Here is a 19,580-nt window from a genome sequence, read left to right as displayed (position 1 = left end):
AATACAAAGACATACTAATAACTATACATGCATTAAATGTAATAAATAATGAATATACATTTGCATAATATGTTACAACACATGAGTAGCATTATACATTAACATAGTTGTAACTAGCCTAAGATTTAGACTCTCGTACATCATGTATTTATCGATTCCGACATTTTCAATCTGTGTCAGAATCGATAAATACATCTACTAGATTCTACGAGTCTAAATATTAGGCTAAATTGTAACCGGTGCTGACAAACACAACGGGGTTACGCAAGTTGAATTGACACACGTGATTTAGCTTGCTGACTGACACATTGGTCTGCATGCAAAACAAATAATAGAATAGGTGTTTGTTTCGTTTAATTTAGTTGGTATGTTGACAACAGCTTCTTCTTCTACTACTGGATCACAAGTCCAGCTTTGTGATCCAGGTTTAAAAACAAACTGTAGTTACTTATTGGCAAAGCTAGTAGTGCTGCTAACTCATGCAAGATAAGTTAAACAGAATTTTCACTGTTTAAGTGCCTTTAAACGCGAATTTGCAGCATGCCACCCAGTGAGGTGAGTGAGCTCGCATTGTTTTGATATTACTTTACGAAAAGACCAAGGAATGAAGTTGGATCCTTACCTCGGAGGAGCAGTACCCGCGTTGCTGCAAACCGTGCATTACTCCATTCAGAGTCGGAGCACAGACTGTCAGACTGAAGCAGCCGAGAGAGCAAGCGCTGATCCGCGGCGTTGCATTCTGGGACATGTAGTGCAGTGGTTCTCAAAGTGGGGTCCGGAGACCATAGATATGCCGTGCCGGAGACCCCCAGGCCAGGGGTCCTTGACTGAGACTTCCAGGGGCAAGGGGTCCTCAGCTAAATAATAGATAGGAATCAAATGGACCTTGGCTTATGTTATGGGTGATAATAATGGGTCTGTAACTCAGAGTTAAATTAACATTGGATTTTTACCAGTAAACAGGTCTCTCAGAGATAGAAATGCCATTAAATGTGGGTCCGTCCGCATGTCAAACTGGGGGGGGGGGGTCCTTGAAATTAAAATGGTTGAGATTCATTGCTAGAGCCAATCTTCTCTTAATTGGGTTCCACCGGCATCTGTTTTCAAATGGGGGTCCGTGGGCTATTTAGTGTCAATTGGGGGTCCTTAACCTTGACATGAAAAGGTTTGTTTGAGAACCACCGATGTAGTGTATGGCATGTAGGCCTACGGTAGAAGTTACTTACTACTAAGTATCAGTGAAAGAAATGATGCTGGTGCCCTCTGTTGGACGTTGAGGTAAATTAGCTACGAATCCAGATTGTTGAATAGTAGTAAATACTATAGATGTATGTAGGTACTTTATTCATCCTTCCTCGTCCCAGAGGGGAAATCAAGAAATATGCGTGGAAAGTAGTCTATAGGCAGACAGATGTCAAGACAAGTAAGTAGGGTAGGTAGGTGATATTGAATGTCACTTGTGCCTGACACATTGACTGACTGACTGACTGACTGACTGACTGAAAATAACTGTTAATATTTCATTAACAGTTTGTACATTTCAACAAAATTAAGTACAGATACAAAATCAATATAAAATCTGCGAAATTAAGTACAGATACAAAATAAATACAAAATCTGCTACGAGGATAAAAGCAGAAAAAGCACTAAGACTTGTTTACATCAGGGTCCTCCATTTTCAATTCAGAACATTTAAAGATAGTACTTGCACTTCTATGCAAAAACAAATGGGATTCAAGTCTAGGGATTCACATATCTTAATGGCTGTTTGTAGGGCGTTCCACATTTTAATGGCATGGGAGTTAAATTAATTTAACCCATTGTTTGAGCCGAATCTGGGTTGAACGTGGTTTGTGGAACTCCCTCTGGTGACCATGGACTTTGTTGACATTATTTATAAGTAAGTATTTTGACATGTACATCGCACATGGGTAATTTGGGTATCTTAGAGGTGTAGCGAATCTTATAGACCAGGCCCATTGCAAGTTACTGTAGTGTACTCTGTCATCAACCCTAAGCCATTTCAACCTTTCAAAATGAGCGGGGGTGAGGTGGGTTCTGGGCGTTAAGCCAAGTAGTAGCCGGACTAGTTTGTTTTGGAATGTCTGCAGTCTTGATTTTAGGGCCTTTGCTGCATGTATAGTCGAAGACACCTTGTATGAGGGCTCCTCATAGTCGAAGACACCTTGTATGAGGGCTCCTGTTAGTTAGGGTCTTCAAGTTCTAAGTATTTTTGCCAACCAGTGAGGACTCGGAGATCCTGTTCCTGTATAGCTAGTTCCTGTACAGGAAGCTTGTTCTTTGGTTGACCTTTTTGATTACATTGGTAGCAATTCTGACGTAAAGCACACGTGCAGCTGTGCATCCGCGTGCAGACTTGCTTACAGTTACATACATGGGTCTAAACATTCAGATAGCAGATATAGCAACATCAGCAAAGCTGGAGGCCTCACTGTTGCTGATGCTAGTTCTTCAAGTGGCCAGACGTACCGCCAAACCGCTGCCCCACCGGAGGTGTCACAGGGCAGGACATGTAATGAAAGAGGTCCAGGTTACTAATCGCTCACTGAAATTGTCAGTGATAACTGTGTAGCTTACTCTAGCAGTCTGTGTGTGTATAATATATATATATATATATATATATATATATATATATATATATATATATATATTTATTTTTTAATGCCGAATTACTCAGGTTAATAGGTTAATTAATGTAATTACATTTCTGTTACACTACTCATCATGGGGGAAAGTAATAACATTCCACTATCTTTCTGCCCTGCTTTACACTCTCATGTGATCTGATGCGTTGTGTGGATATATATAAAAGAGGATTTTAAAGGATTGTAAAAGAGGTATTATTTGGCTTCTAGTGTCACAACACATTGGGTGGCCTGCTAAGGCTCTAGGAAACATATCTCTGTATGTTATGATACTGCATTTCTGTTTATAGCCTCCAAGACAGCTAAGATCTTCAGCAGCCAACAAGATGTACCGTACGTCGGTCTGAACAGAGGACGTACGCACACACAGACAGAGACACACACACAGACATACGCACACACAGACAGAGACACATACAGAGACACACACAGACAGAGACACATACGATACTGCAAGTTCACCATTTTTATTTCAAACTTAATACAGAAACCCGTAACACTCCATTTGGTTGCATTTATAGCGCATAGCAGTGGTGGCGGACATATTTCTGGTTGCATCGATCCAGACTCCATTAATTTTTCCCATATAGATTTCAAATAAAAGTCTGACCCGTCTGAAGTGTGTGTGTTTGTGTGTGTGTGTGTGTGTGTGTGTGTGTGTGTGTGTGTGTGTGTGTGTGTGTGTGTGTATGCGCGTGCATGTGTGTGTGTGTGTGCATGCATGCGTGCGTGCCTGCGTGCGTGTTCCAGTGGTCAATGGGTGTGTGTGTGTGTTTTGCAGTGGTCAATGTGTGTGTGTGTGTGTGTGTGTGTGTGTGTGTGTGTGTGTGTGTGTGTGTGTGTGTGTGTGTGTGTGTGTGTGTGTTTTGCAGTGGTCAATGGGTGTGTGTATGTGTGTGTGTGTGTGTGTGTGCGCGCATGCGCGTGTGTACGCGTGTGTACGCGTGTGTGTGTGTGTGTGTGTAACAGCAGGGTCAATAGGTTGTAGTCTCTAAACATCAATTGGGGTGAATGGGTCATGCTCATAGGCCTTGGAGTTGCTATAGAACAACCCAAAAGAATATTTATATCAATTATTTTAAGGCTAGAATCAAGTAATCCAGGATCCTGGTGAATCATGACCATAAAACCTTTGATTCTGTGAAAAAGAAAATTTGAAAACAGCTGTTTTATGGTCATGATTCACCGGGATCCTGGATGGCTTTGATTCTAGACTTATAATTGACAAATAACTCCATATATAGACAATAATTGATCTAAATATTTTTTGGGGGGAAATCTCTATGGATGGTGTCCGGATGCCACTACCATGCCCTATGTTTCCTACAATGTGAGAACGACTGAAGGAAAAGCTGATAACAATGTCAATGAGGTCAGACATGGCTTGCGTTCACCCCCATACACACATAAACAAGGATATACACGTTTTCAAGATCACTTTCACAGGCCTTGAACTCCCCCTAAGAACCCTGACAGGCAGAAGATAAAACATGGCCCAGTGCGCTTGAAGTCCAACCAGATGAAGCAATAGGCATAGCAGGGGGGGGGGTCCTTGCACAGGTAGTACATTCAATTGAATTTGTCCCAGTGTTTCCAAAAATTGCCCTTTAGTGCAAATGCAGTCATGTTGTTCACAGTATACAAGATCTGACTTGAATCTTCAAACTTCAAACCTTGGTATAGTGTTGCTATGGTGACATAAAGGAGTGACGGACAGCTGTGTGTGTCACTCCACATCGGTGTAGTGGGAGCTTTGCGACACAACCCTGCCCTCCTCCACTTCTACGCGAACCAGCAGGCGTTTCTTGTGGTTTGTTGGGGGCGGGGCAACGTGGTGGTCTTTGGAGAGGGATTTGGTCACTGGCTGTGGCTTCAGCGGCGCATGATCGTCTGCGTGCAAGGCAAGGACTTGGAATTGGTTGGTTTGTTTTACATATCTGAGCGAAAGAGAGGGTTGATTTTAGTGGAAAAGCAAAATGAAATAAAGCTAAATCAAATCATGGGAGTGTAAATCAACACAATATAGAACCTTTCACTGTCATTTCTTTTTTGAATAAGCCTCTCATCAACCCTACCTATATAAGCATATCATTTTGCAACAACGTGTATATTCTTAAACCTAGCAAAATACCAAAAAGTGGTTCTCAACCTTGATCATTGGAAGCCAGAGAGCATACTGGTATTTCATTCTATCCATGGACAATTTAACCCATTCTGGACGGGAACCCGTTTTGGTGTTTTAACTAAGAATTATGTTATACTTTAGCTATTGAAAAATAGCAGATCTACAAGCTCATACGAGCTTGTAGGTCTGCTATTTTTGAAAAATCGTGAAAATGTGGCACAAATCTTTGAATATAATTATATTCTTTCAGAAGACTTTTTATTTATTTCGACGTCAGGCCTAAATGGGTTGATCCATAATAACATGATTACAATTCACGTAAATAAATACTAGTGTTAATCTAACAAACAACTAACAGATACAATGGATGGATCCATTTGGCCCCATTTGTATGTAGACACTCTTCTGGGATTTGACTTCCTCCATTCAAGTTGAGAACCACTGTCAAACTATTAAGAGCTCTGTCTGCAAATAGAATCAATGTTTGCTGACAAAGCTCTAATTTAACACCTGGACGGCGGATATTAATCTGTCATGATGCTGATTACGTTCAACACTGACCACAGTACATGTCAAGAGGAATAATAACATGGTTCTCACCATACTGCTGCTGGCGAATGTGGTCAGTCATTCTGTAAACGGAGACATGGGAGAGAGCGTCAGTTTGTGTAAATATTACTCGACAGACACGTCATAGAAACACAACTCTTTGTTGAAGATCTTTATGATGCAGCTGCTTGCCGTGGATTTGTTTTGTCACTCACACGGAACGCAGCAAATCAGGCTGGAACCCAGGCTACTTATGATGAGAGATTCTGTCAAATTGGAGCTCACCTCTGCTCCTCTCCTTCCAGCAGCTTGCGGTAGGTGGCGATCTCGATGTCCAGGGCCAGCTTGAGGTTCATCAGCTCTTGGTACTCGCGCAGCTGGAGGGCCATGTCCTGCTTGGCTCTCCTCAGGGCCTCCTCCAGGGCCGCGATGTTCTGCCGCGCCTCGTCCAGGTTCTTCTGGCCCTCCGATTCCGTGTCGGAGATGTCCTTGCACACGCAGTCTTTCTGCACGGTACACAGAGCGACAGACAGGAGTCAGGTGGCTTTGTTGAAGTTTGTGTCAGATCTGTGTATTTGTTTGGCTTGTTCATAATAATGTATGCTATCATGAACAGTCATATTATGTTCTACTGCAGCGGTTCCCATCCTTTTCTGGATCAGCACCCACTTGAAAATCTTGAAAGCGTTTGTGGCCCACCCATCTTAGCACGGCACTTAACATGGCATTTTTAAATGCTGTGCATTTTCAAAGCGTGTCAATTGAATTTGTTCTGGTGATTTTTCAAAAATTGCACTTTAGTGAGAAAAGCTTGAAGCTTGAACCTTAAAATCTTAGTGTTTAGCCAATTATTTGGGGACCCACTTCCAATACCCTCACAGCCCACCAGTGGGTCCGTGTCCGCAGGTTGGGAATCGCTGTTCTACTTAATGTGTACAACTGTACATGACGACACATCGTACACTGTACCTTCTTCTTGAGAGCCTCCAGTTCTCCATTGAGCCTCTGTATGAGTCGAATCAGGTCTGCGATCTCCTTCTTCTGGTCTCGCACGTCGGTCTCTCGTTTCCCCGCCGTCTGCATCAAGTCATCCATCTGTGTAGCCGGAGCACACGCAAATTAACAACACAACTACCACCATCCATCTATGTAGGGGCACGTGTATCCAAATTAACAACACAACTACAACCATCCATCTATGTAGGGTCACGTGTATCCAAATTAACAACACAACTACAACCATCCATCTATGTAGGGTCACGTGTATCCAAATTAACAACACAACTACAACCATCCATCTATGTAGGGGCACGTGTATCCAAATTAACAACACAACTACAACCATCCATCTATGTAGGGTCACGTGTATCCAAATTAACAACACAACTACAACCTACCTGTATCTGTAGGGACGCAGAAACATGCAAGAAAGAAAAAGAAAACATGCCATTCTCAAATATACTATTGGAAAAGTTGGGATGAATCGTGCAGAGGAAGAGAACAAAAGTCATACAGTACTGCATACATACATACATACATACATACATACAAACAGTATTCTAGGCTAAGGAAGCTGTGATTCTGACTCTGGCATTACTATATCCTATTGACTGCTTTTAATATTCCTCAGTTGGATTAGATTTTTGTTTTTTTCGACTGCCCTGGATGCAAATGTCTGAATTGCACCCTGAGGTGTCAATGAGACACAATGCCCCTTCCTCCTCTGTCACCCACCTTCTTCTGGTTCCACTGATCAACCTCCTCCCGTGCTTGGGCCGCCATGGTGGCGTACTGGGTCTTGACGCCGTCGATGATGTCGTCCATGTCCAGCGAGCGCTTGCTCTCCTCGCGTATTATCACGGTCTCGTTCTGGACCTGAGACTCCAGCTCTTTGAGCTCCTGCATGTGAGGAGCCGCGGAGAGCAGGAAAACAAGACATTCTTCAATTCAATTCAAGCAAAAGTAGAAATAACACAATGCAAGTGTGCGAGAAAAAAAACCCGACGTTAAACGACATTAAAGGACAACTTTAGTTTTTTTCAACCAAGGTTCATGTTTTAGGTTGTTATTAGAGAAACTAAAAGGTGAGTGTTCATTTTCTTTAATTTGCTGCTTTCTTTCGTTTTAGGGATTTTAGCAGTTTTTTACAGGGGGGCGGGGGCATTCGAGCATGGGGCTAAATATGTATTTTTTTACAAAATGTTATGGCGATTTATTTTTTTATGAATTACTATAGTCCTACTAGTCTCCAAGAAATTGCATCTGGCCACAAAAGACCACAGGATCTATTGAATGTGCCAAACTGACATATTGAGCCTATACACACAGTATAAGCCTTCCCCCAGTAGGCTACCTTCACATTCAGTAGATCCTGTGATCTTCTGTGGCCAGATGTAATTTCCTGGCGTTTATTAGGACTATAGTAAACCATAAAAAAATAAATCACCATAAAATTGTGTAAAAAAATACATATTTAGCCCCATGCTCGAATGCCCCCGCCCCCCTGTCAAAAACAGCTAAAATCCATAAAACAAAAGAAAGCAGCAAATGGAAAAGAATTAACACTCATCTTTTACTTTATCTAATAACCTAAAACATGAACCTTGGTTGAAAAAAACTAAAGTTGTCCTTTAAACTCACTGTATGAATGCACATACAGCAGCCTCTATCAATCAGTCAATCAGAAAACTTGAGTAAATCCACACAATGATGTGTTTTTATACCTCATCATAGCCCCTCTTCAGGAACTCCAGCTCTCCCATTAGATCTTCCAGCTCCAGAGCCAATTCTACTGCTCCCAGGTGGCCCTCATCTACCTCCTGCACACACACACACACACACACACACACGCAAAATAGACATGCATAAGTGCACAGACACACATGCATGAATACACTCACATTTCATAGCTAATCTTGTCATAATATCATAAAGCTGTCTTGTTGTAGTTATTGCATGTTTTATGCTTTGCTATTAACTATAAATCCCTTTCATAGATGTATATATATAGATACATGGCACATAGCACCCGGCGAAGCTAACATCCAAACGCGTCGTGGTAATAAATCACTTTATGCAATAGTAAGTTGGCCAATCACTGTCCCCTGGAGTGTGCAGTCCCTTCCTCGTTGGAGTTATTATGTCTGTGTCCCTTTTTATGCCCATATATGGAGTCTATGCAGATGTCACAACATCATGTGATGTCAGAACAGGCCAGCTCCATATATGGAGATATAGGGGTGATCAGGTCCAGTGCCCGGGCAGAGGCTTTTGTGCTGGTTCTGGAGAACCGGCAATCTGACGGACTCGACACCGGGCACTGCACTACACACGTATGTGCGTACATACACACACACAGAGACATGGTGCATTTATAGATAGATTATAGATAGGCAGACGGGACATTTCACCTTCTTGTTGTAGACAAACTCATTCTCCACCTCGTTCTTCTTAATTAACTCGTCTTCATACCTGAAACACAACATTAACCCCATTAACCCTGGTGTCCTTGTTTTGGTGAAATACTTGCACGCACGCACACACGCACACACACACACACACACACACACACACACACACACACACACACACACACACACACACACACACACACACACACACACACACACACACACACACACACACACACACACACACACACACACACACACACACACACACACACACAGAGGAACACTGTACAGTCACAAGTGGTCCTGGTTTGACACCTACACTATGTGTTCATGCTTCTACGTGTGCTGAGTGCTGAGCTGATCCAGACCCAGTCAGTTGGGTCCAGATGTAATCTTTTACCAAACAACCAGTATTGGATGGATGGAACTTAGCAAAGATGGGCCCCAACAGGGGCCCGTGCAGCCTTGCACGCGTGCACGCGTGCGCGCGTGCGTGTACATGCATGTGCGTGCGTGTACTTGCATGTGCGTGTGTGTGTGCGTGTGTCCCATGCATGCGTGTGGAAAGCCTTCATTTATTGCTCTGCGGATATAACGCAGGCTCCACCTTGAGCCTACGTGAACCCCATATCACACAGACTTACGTGTGTGTGTGTGTGTGTGTATGCGTGTGTGTGTGTGTGTGTGTTACATGCACACACACGCACACACGCAGCGTGCGTGGGTGTACATGCATAACCCCAAATTACACAGACTTATGTAAGGATGATTAAGGAATGTTGCTTTCATCGTCGTCAGGAACAGCAAAACAGGTGGTGAAAAATAAATGGACGAGCGCATATAACCAGCGTATGTGAAGGGGGGTATTTTTCTTTGACATCTTTGGCCCACGACATCTGCTCTCTCTCCCTCTCTCACTCTCTCTCTCTCTCTCTCTCATGTGTGTAACTCGCCTCCTCTTTCAATCTACCATCTGAGTGAGAACTAAACATTTAACGTTACAAGTGTAATTGAGTGACTGAATGTGTGTGTGTGTGTGTGTGTGTGTGTGTGTGTGTGTGTGTGTGTGTGTGTGTGTGTGTGTGTGTGTGTGTGTGTGTGTGTGTGTGTGTGAATAATTACCCTTGTCCACACTGCCTAAACATATTGTATGCGTCATCACTTGTTCATTTCTCTTCTTGATTTTGTTCAGATCTATTAAACCTCAACAACAGCAGACTAAAACAGTCCGTCCATCTGTCAGTGCAGGCTCTCAGGTTCCAGGGGGTCCCCAGTTAGAACCAAATGGACCTTTACAGCTCTGCAACTCTGCGAGTTACGTTTGGATTAGGGCAAGGGCCTACGGGGGTCCTTGGATGCCCCATAAGTGAGTGACCCTGTATTGTAGACCTACTAGATTTCAAACCTTTTTAATCGCAAACATTTTCACAACACAAATCTTGTGTGGGGTATACGGTATACAACATTTGTGTTGCGAAAATGTTTGTGATTCAGAATGTCGACCGTATACCTGGCACAACATATTTTCAGATAATAAAGGTGTTCGCACGTGGTCAAATAGGCCGACATATTAATTTGGGGATCCTAGACATGAAAACGTTTGAGAACCACTGCTACAGATTACTTACTGGCGCCTGGTCTGGTCCACCTCGTCCTGTTGCTTCACCAGCTCTGCCTCCAGCTTGACGTGGTCACGGTCCACTTGGTCGATCTGCTGCCGCAGCTCGTTCTCCATCTGATGCACCAGGTCATCGATCTTCCCCTTGATTGATTGATTGATTGATTGATTGAAAATGTTATTTCACAGTATGCAGAACATACATTTCAAACAAAAGCACAAGTCAATACAAACACTGTTACTTGTGTGGACGAACCATGATAAAGCACTAACACTTGTTTACAACAGGGTCCACCATTTTCAATTCATCAGAACATTTAGACTTCTATTAAAAATACAAAATCAGAAAATCATCGTAGTAGTCACCTTGTAGTCCTCCTGCTCCTGCAGGATCTTCAGCTTGGTGTCCAACTTCTTGTTCTTGTCCTCCAAGTTCTTTTTCTGAGTTGTTTTAAGGGAGGTGGGGGGGGGGGGGGAGAGAGAAAGTGTTAAATAGCTCTATATTGTGATAGTAATGATTCATTCAGAGTGTCTCAGTAGCAGCGGTCTCCCATCTCTCCAGCTCTTTAGTAACAAAACAATACATGTTCAGGTCAGGATACCAATTTCATCCAATCTAGAGAGAGAACTCATAAAGGAGGATACAAGATAAACACGTTTGGGGTATTTTATTTTGTAGTGCTCCAGTGTTTCCTGTCTGCCCTTGTTGTCAAGCCTGTCTTGTCAGTTGTCAGCCCTTGTGTTGATTCAACTTGCTTGTGGTTGAATTGCACTTGTGTCCACTCCCCTGTGAGTGTAACTGACAGTTTGATGTCAGTTTTGCAACCCTGTCGTTGACAGACAGGACTGGAGAATAAATAGGGCTACATTGTTTGCACGTAAGTTGGGGTCCATGATTTCTCCTGCTTTTCTTTTATTTGGGTCGAGAAAGAAAGATCCTGACACTTTCCTGACTGGATGAAATTTTAAATTCTGTTTAATGATGATGCGGGGAGACCCCTGCCCTATTACTGAACAAACACTAATCTAAAGAAATGAATGCTATCAGAATATAGCACTATAGCATTTAACTTAATTTGTTTTAACCAAAAATGTTCACCACCTTCTTTAACTGAGCCAGGCATAAAGTAACCAAAGTAACCCGACCTGCTGCCACACCTTGTAGTTATGCGAGTAGTCACAAGATGGCGCCAGAGCAACCAAAACTCATCCTTAGGCGTTGAGAGAGGAATTGAGCCTAAACCCCTAAAGCATCCTTTGCTAAAGATAGATCTATATTCATTCAGACAGAGCTCCTGGCAAGGAAGCGGCAGTGTGTCGGTCTGGCTTTGATCCATTGACAGGTTTAAGATCATGATGCAGATTACATATTATTTCCCCCCCAGGTTAAACGATTCACGCACACTTTACTGACTGTAGCCTATTGTGTCTGTGTGCCATTTCATATCCGGGCGTTGTAAAATTACAAATAGGCCTATGGTTTATTTTCTCTGTCAAGAAAACAAAAACAACCATAAATAGTTTATTTAATTTAATTAATTTAATCACTACCCTAGTCGCCTATAATACAATAAGCCAAGTTTAGGATAATGTTAATAATACAAATTAACAAACATAGTTACATAAATAAATAACTGCATTAATAAATGGATTAGTGTGAATGAATAGGCATAGGTATAAAAAAAAACAAGCAAACAAACCAAAAGCAGATTAAAATATATTCCGCTAGACATTCAAGTTTAAAAAGTCTGCAAACCTTTTCGATGAAAGCAACAAATTTGTCGTTGAGTCCGACCATCTGCTCCTTCTCCTGGGTCTTGGCAGTCTGGTCCTTGGGGTCCACTTTTGGGTCCATTGGTTTGAGCAAGGCGGGGTTGGTCGCTACCTTCGGATAGCTTTTGGGCTTTTTGCTGGCCGGATTATAGGACTGGCTGCTGTATCCTCCACTAGGTTTAGACATGATTACAATACTGTAGTGAGATCTACCGAAATGTTATAGAAAAAGAAGAACTGCATGCAAATGGAGAGATGGAGAGAGGTAGCCTTACAACCAAGGAGTCACCTGCTTTTAAGGTGGGCAAGGACCACCCTCACCTCTCAGGTATTCGCTTTCGTCCAATCAAATGAAGACAAGTGCCATTTGGCGGAGACAAAGTCGATAAGTACAGACGAAATTCTTGAATTTCCACCGTGAACCTGTTTGTCCGGGGGTGTGCTGGGCACGGTGAGCCAATGGGGCACCAGGTGGGCTGTTTCGTGCGTAAAATAGCGGTATAAAATCACCAGCGGACTCTTTCCAACAACACCAGAACAGGTGACCTCCCCCGACTTGGTCTTGGTTACGTGCAGCCTGAAATCTCATCCACCCAACCATCCTTCCATCCTTCCATCCATCTATCCATCTATCCATCCAGCACCATCATGCCTAGAACTGGAAGCAGCGCCAGCGTGTTCGGCGGAGCCGGAGGGAGAGGCACCAGGGCGTCCGTGGCGACCCTGGACGGGTTGCGGAACGTGATGCGCAACGAGCCTTCGGAGAAAGCCATCGCTCCCCGATCGGCGGCTCCCACCAGGGCGGCCGCGCCGCTCGCCGCCCCCGTCGGCCCCGCGGACGACAAGAAGACCATGCGGGGTCTGAACGAGCGACTGTCCGGCTACCTGGGCCGCGTGCGCGAGCTGGAGAAATCCAACAAGGAGCTGGAGGATCAGATCAAGGACATCCTCGCCAAGAGGAGGGCGCCCAAAGGACGCGACTGGGACGAGACCGAGAAACCCCTGGATCACCTCAGGAAGAAGGTTTGTGTTTCATTGTTTAGCATCGTTTAGTAGCCTATAGCCTACTAGTAGCGAAATCTGGTCTAATTCTTTGTTTTCCCATTCCCATGCACCTTTACGCTAGCCTGGTTAATAAACCAGACCGAATCAGCCGGGCTTATTAGCCAGGCTACCTTTACGCACCGTTACGCACGGTTTATATGCACAACGCGTCCAAAGCCAACTTATCATTTATTATTTTTCATTTTAATTTTATTAGAATGCAATTAGAATGCAATACATGTATGCAAAGTAATTTAAATTGTTCTCCAATCAAAATGTGTTTATAAATTATTAGTTTTTCTAATATATCATCACACATCTCCACAGCTGAAGGAAAAGACCATGGAAAATGCCAAGCTCCTGCTTCAGATCGACAATGCAAAACTGGCCAACGACGACTTCAAGAATAAGTAAGGGACACAACATTTACATTTTTTCAGGAAAATATTGTATCATTGTTGCATCAATCCACCACTGTTACAAAGGAGGGGAAATGATGGGTGCCTTAGTTCCACTGGTGAAAAAGTGTTGACATATTTGCAACTGAAAAACGTTTGTTGTTACTTCTGCAGGCTGGATGCTGAGAAGGATGCGAGGCATGCAGTGGAGCAGGACCTGGTCGGCCTGAAGAAAATCATCGACGACACTCGTTTGAACCGCAGCCAACTGGAGAACCAGATAGAGTCTGTGAAAGACGAGCTGGACCTCCTTAAGAAGGACCACAAAGATGTGAGGGCCTCACTGACGGACAAAAACATAGCTACTTGCTATATAATCTGTTGAAGTACATGGTGATGGTGACTATATAGTGACTACTAATGACAAATCATCTACATGTTGCTGTTTGCAGGAGGTAGAGGACCTCCGTAAGAGGATCAAGGACTCTGAAGTGACTGTGGAGATGGACTCCCAGGACTCCAACCTGGCCGAGACCCTCAACAACATCCGCGGCCAGTACGAGAAGCTGGCCAAGAAGAACCGCGCCGAGGCCGAAAACTGGTACCAGGACAAGGTAGGTCGCCCTCATCACCTCATCACCTAACCCTAACCCTCATCACCTCCTCATCTGGGTTCAGTTTAAACTGGTACCAAGACAAGGTACGTCGCCCTCATCACCTCATGGGTTCAGTTAAACTGGTACCAGGACAAGGTACGTCACCCTCATCACCTCATGGGTTCAGTTAAACTGGTACCAGGACAAGGTACGTCGCCCTCATCACCTCATGGGTTCAGTTAAACTGGTACCAGGACAAGGTAGGTCGCCCTCATCACCTCACCCCTCATCACCTCATCACCTCCTCATCTGGGTTCAGTTTAGTTCCCTTATGCCATCTTGGTTATTATTATTTTTTCTTTGTGTCACAATTCTGGGTTTCTAGTTTCTACCATATGAAATCAACACTAAGCCTGAATATTATATGGCTGAATAATGTCCTGGAGTTGTGAAATGGCTACTTGTTGTGTGTTATTTTAATTTGCATCCTTTACATCTTTTACTTCTCCCTCTCTCTCTCTCTCTCTCCCGCTTTCACTTTACTTTCCCATCCACCCTCCTCCCTGTCAATCATCGTCTTTGCTTCCCCCTCCCTCCCTCTCTCCCTCTCTCCCTCTCTCCCCCCCCACCCTCTGTCTGTTGTATTGTCAGTTTGACAACATCAAGGTGGAGGTGCGCCAGAACACGGAGACACTGCAGACGGGCCATTCCGAACGCAATGACCTGCTTAGGCAGAAGCAGCAGGCTGAGATCGACGTCCAGGCCATGATCAGCATGGTACGCACGCACGCACGCACACGCGCGCGCGCGCACACGCACACACACACACACACACACACACACACACACACACACACACACACACACACACACACACACACACACACACACACACACACACACACACACACACACACACACACACACACACACACACACACACACACACACACACACACACACACACACACACAGCAAATAAGCAGCACCCTGGATCCTGGAACCTATGCACACATCTGTGTTGATGTGTGCGTTCATAAGTATCTCCTGTGATACCTCCTGTGCCTGTCTGTAAACCAGCATTCCAGACTGCCCTGTCATTAAATAGCAAGACGGTTAGTTCATACTAAACAGGTTCCCTGTTGCCTACAGGGACACCTTGGCCCTGGAAAGAAAAGAAAAAACTGAAAAATGTAGGAGTCAAAATGTCAACACTTTAAAAGTGTCCTGGGGTGGCCTGATTTGTGGGGGATGGGGTTTGATAAGGTCAAAGGCAGAATAGCACTGTGAAAGCAGTAGCCCTTCATGAAAATAATATATTTTAAGGTTGTGTTTCATACTTAGGATTTCTGGAAAATAGCCAAGTGATACACGGAGCGTGTCATTGAATATGCAATAATGATCCAGTTTGTCTAATATGTAGCACAATTGTATTGAATATATTACTCTTTTATGTTTTGACTTTGGCTTCTCCCTGTCTGTCCTGTGTCAGATCCACTCGCTGGAGGGCACACAGCAGGAGACGGAGAACCGCTACAACCGCGAGCTGAACCGCCTCAACCAGATCCTGCTGGGCCTGGAGGAGGAGCTGGGCAAGGTTGATTGATTGATTGATTGATTGATTCATTGATTGAATTTTTTATTCACAGTTAGTAGAATGGGTATATTTGAAACGTAAACACGAAAAAAGTCAATAAGCACTAAGACTTGTTTACATCAGGGTCCTCCATTTTCAATTCATCAGAACATTTAAAGATGTACAAATATACGCTTCTATGAAAAACAGGAAATAATCATATATACAGTTAAAGAAAGTAAAAAAGGGGAAAACATGTACAGTATATATGGGGGGGAAAAGCGGAGGGGATTTTGACTTTTTTACAGGGTCCAGTTTTGAATTGCAGCTGTCTGTAGGACGGTGCTCTTTGAGAGTGGTTTTGAAGGAGTCTAGGGATTCACATTTCTTAATGGCTTAATTTCTTAAGGTGAGGGCGCAGGTGGCCAGGCAGGTGGACGACTATCAGGAGCTGCTGCACGTCAAGATGAAGCTGGAGGCCGAGATCGAGAACTACCGCAGTCTGATCCACGGCATCACAGCCGACGAGGATAGGTGAGGAGGCCGTACTAGTCTCTGCACATTATCACTGCTGCTGCTGGCATTGGAGGAAAGAACAAAAACAATAGACCATATGCACACGGTGGCCATCTTCACATTAAGCTTTCAGTAAAGCAATGTACTGCTGCCTCCTGTATTATGCAATTTCAGAACAGGTGGTACGCATGGGCCGTTGAGTGATATTTCTTGACAGAGAGTAGCTCATAACATGTCTACAGTCGATTTTTATGAAACAAACACTTTGCAGATAATATAAGCTTTTCGTACAGCTGAGTTTGACGTTGTTTAACACAATCAGATAGGACTTTTCTGTTTGGGTGTATGGGCTGTCAATGGCAAATTGCGGCTAGTTGCCACCCTGCCATTAACTTAATGGAAAGATGGCCGCTGTGTGCATATGGTCAATGGACTCTCAGAGTTACATTTTAATGACTTAACAATTTAAACCCTCTATATGAGCTTAAACTCATAAGGATATGGATGCTGGGCTTGCAAGTGGTTATTAAAGTGTGCATGGATTTCTTCCAAAAAAGAAAACAGCAGCAGTATCATTCATACAAAGGTGAAAGTGTCTATAGGGTGAGGGGGTGAGCATTATTGGTCACGTGGTCTTGGTTTAAGTGTTGGTGTTAGTATCAGCAGGATCTTGTCCTCTTTTCTCCCCTGACAGCTTGGAGTTCTCTTTAGAAAATGCACTGCAGAGCGGTAAGTTTTAGGACAAACCCCCAACCAGTAGGACCTTATACTGTCTGCACTCTGCAGCATGCATGCACTGCCTTTCCATGCACGTTATGTCTGTGTCCAAACTAACCGTCTACAGAGCTGGGTCAATTACCAATTCAAAGGTTTTGAGTTACTTTGACAATGTACTTTAGTTCGATAATGACTATTAAGAGAGTCATTTTGGGACAACATAGGATGAATGTGTCCTATTAAAATAGTTCCAGTTTGAATAGTAACTTGACTCAAGCCTGCCTGTACAGTGTTTTTGTAGGTGTGAAAGGCTTGGAATGGTGTAAGCAATAAGGCTGGCATTCGACACTGAATAAATGAGCAGAATACAGCCATAGCCATACTGCTTAAACCAACCTCCATTCTTCTGAGGTCTGCAATACGCTCTATGCTCTAATTCTCTAATAACATCACTGAACTTCACCTTAGAGTAGTGCTCGTCATGTGCACCTTAAAACGGCATGCAACTACACCCATGGTTTTAAGTTTATGAATGATAATTGAGCACTATAGACTAATAACAGTTTAAGTCCAAATTTTATCACCAAACCAATCACTACATGCAAATCTAGTGCATAACTGTAAATGAAACATTTGGAGAGCAGGCATATAGCACAGTGTGCTCAGAACACTCTTGATTTGATCAAAAACCTCTGAACACCTTCTCGTTTCTTCCTAAAGCCAAAAAACCCAAAAAGTCTAAAGGAGCGGCCCCCGCCAAGGAGAAGGAGGTGAAGGAAGAAGCCCTTATAGAACCCCAAAGCGTTAAGTCCAACCAAGCTGCACCTCCACAACTCGGAGCCGCAGACCCTGCTAAGGAGCTGAAGGCTGCGAGCAACGGACCCCCTGGAGAGAAGGCACCAAAGACCAAGAAGGCCAAGAAGGACAAAACCAAGAAGGAGGGGTCATCTTCTTCCTCATCTTCCTCTTCCTCATCCTCATCCTCATCCTCATCTTCTGACTCCGAGTCCGAGCAGAAGGACAAGTAGCCCAGCCAATCCAAAGGCTTCTTGTCCTGCCTCTTTTCTTTCTGTCTCTTTGAAGGATCCTTTGAGCCCGGCATTGCATGCCGTGAACCATGTTTAGCTTTGGAGGTGGTGGCAGTGGACTGTATTTTCATCTTTATTGGTTAAATAAATAAACACAATTGATTCCGACAATAATTTGCTTTTTGTCTTTTTAATGATTATCACCAAGAATATGGTTATTTGTCTCTTTAAAGGTTACCACCCATGCATTGAGATGCATGCATAGCATTATTGCACTACTGTCATTGCGTGCTGATTCAAAAGTAAAAATGTGGTTGGCTCAGTAGTCTTAAGCATTGAACAAGCCACAAGGTATGTTTTCATTACGTGGTTAAATTATAAACATCCATCACTGTGGCCTGATCGCATCATGAAAGCCTGTCTACATAGTAATGCAATATTTCATTGCTACATCTTTAGAAAATGTGGTTGAAGATGGTATCAGTACCATCTTGTCAGCACAACTGCCTACTAGGCTAGTAAGGCTATACTATCATTGCCCTCAATACATATTCTGCTCACATCCAAAATCTCACAAAAGCAGCTTGTTTTTGATTACATTGGTAGCCATGATTTTATCACAGGAAGGTGTTGCCTTGATAGAGCCTAGGTAGGTAATTTAGTATTTTCTTGTGATAATATTGTCACCCACTTTAACTGAGAAGCCACCGGCCTTGCTGAGATTACTATTCAATCCAAAGAGAATGGATTCAGTTTTTCCCAGGTGTAATGCTTAATTGGGTCGTCCACTCACAGTTAACAGCCTTTGTATTGAGTTTGTGCTTGAAATGTACTGTAATTCTGCAAACTGTTAATACATTTTTCAATCAATCAATCAAAATTGTTATCAGCGAGCCAGGTGCAGACTCATACAGAGTTCAGAGCTGAGGGCCATTTCAACCTGCAGTTTGTTCCTGTCTGAAACCAGCAGGGCAGAGTCATCCGCGAAACAGGAACAAATTGCAGTCACAAGCTGATGTCATGTCGTTTACATATATTAGAAACGGTACAAGTCCCTAGTATGCTTCTTTGTGGAACGCCACAAATGCATCATCTATGCTGCTATAGACCAGTGGTTCTCAACCAGTGGTCCTTGAGGCGGTTCCAGGTGGTCCCCAGCTAAATGGAGAGTTGGTAATCAAATGGACCCTCATAGACCTTTAACTCTTGAGAGTGTGAAACCAAATGGACCCTTACAGGTCCATTTGGTTTCATTTTTCCATTTGGTCACATTTTTGTCGTCACGTTTTTTCATCACGTTGAAAATGTAAAAAGAACCACTGCTCATCTGCTGAAAAAACTTAAGTGAGGTGCTGGAGTCATAATGAAAAAAATGAAGGGAAGCTCCGCACACTCAGATCTGCGCGCAAAGTATTTATTTTGCAAGCTTTCGTTCTACTGACCTTCTTCAGGCAGAATGTAGAGGAATTGTTGTTTTGATCGTTTGCCTGTCATCTCTCCTCTATGGTACCAACAACATCAATACAGCATGGAATTGTGGACAGATTCTTTAGTTTGGGGT

The 19,580-nt window shown here is 43.5% G+C and overlaps 2 protein-coding genes across 4 annotated transcripts in view; one reads left to right on the top strand and one right to left on the bottom strand.

Annotated features, from left to right (window-relative positions):
* Positions 1–3,123: 3,123 nt before the first annotated feature.
* Positions 3,124–19,580, bottom strand: part of LOC306917517 (intermediate filament protein ON3-like) — a 28,469-nt gene continuing 12,012 nt past the window's right edge. The window contains exons 2-11 of one of the 2 annotated variants that reach the window (XM_079495792.1): positions 12,128–12,317; positions 10,738–10,812; positions 10,382–10,515; positions 8,751–8,811; positions 8,064–8,159; positions 7,075–7,239; positions 6,310–6,435; positions 5,626–5,846; positions 5,392–5,423; positions 3,124–4,603 (exon numbers count right to left, since the gene is read on the bottom strand). In XM_079495792.1, the coding sequence (XP_079351918.1) occupies positions 4,596–4,603; positions 5,392–5,423; positions 5,626–5,846; positions 6,310–6,435; positions 7,075–7,239; positions 8,064–8,159; positions 8,751–8,811; positions 10,382–10,515; positions 10,738–10,812; positions 12,128–12,226 (1,017 nt within the window). In that variant the 5' untranslated portion in view covers positions 12,227–12,317 and the 3' untranslated portion in view covers positions 3,124–4,595. Of the gene's footprint in view, positions 4,604–5,391; positions 5,424–5,625; positions 5,847–6,309; positions 6,436–7,074; positions 7,240–8,063; positions 8,160–8,750; positions 8,812–10,381; positions 10,516–10,737; positions 10,813–12,127; positions 12,445–19,580 lie in introns of those variants that run through there. The other variant, XM_079495791.1, reaches the window with a different exon arrangement.
* Positions 11,107–18,193, top strand: LOC306917516 (keratin, type I cytoskeletal 18-like). Of its 2 annotated transcripts, XM_079495790.1 has the most exons (10): positions 11,107–11,249; positions 12,786–13,167; positions 13,516–13,598; positions 13,761–13,917; positions 14,039–14,200; positions 14,834–14,959; positions 15,675–15,779; positions 16,168–16,292; positions 16,969–17,003; positions 17,712–18,193. In XM_079495790.1, the coding sequence occupies exons 2-10, from the start codon at positions 12,793–12,795 to the stop codon at positions 18,017–18,019; spliced, it is 1,476 nt and encodes a 491-aa protein (XP_079351916.1). In that variant the 5' UTR covers positions 11,107–11,249; positions 12,786–12,792; the 3' UTR covers positions 18,020–18,193. The 2 variants fall into 2 exon arrangements, with proteins under 2 accessions (XP_079351916.1, XP_079351915.1); XM_079495789.1 differs by lacking the exon at positions 11,107–11,249 and having other exon boundaries at positions 12,646–13,167.

Source organism: Electrona antarctica (assembly GCF_951216825.1).
Source record: "Electrona antarctica genome assembly, chromosome: 24".
NCBI lineage: Eukaryota > Metazoa > Chordata > Actinopteri > Myctophiformes > Myctophidae > Electrona > Electrona antarctica.
The sequence above is the reverse complement of the archived record's forward strand: the minus strand, read 5'-3'. Positions and strand labels throughout refer to the sequence as shown.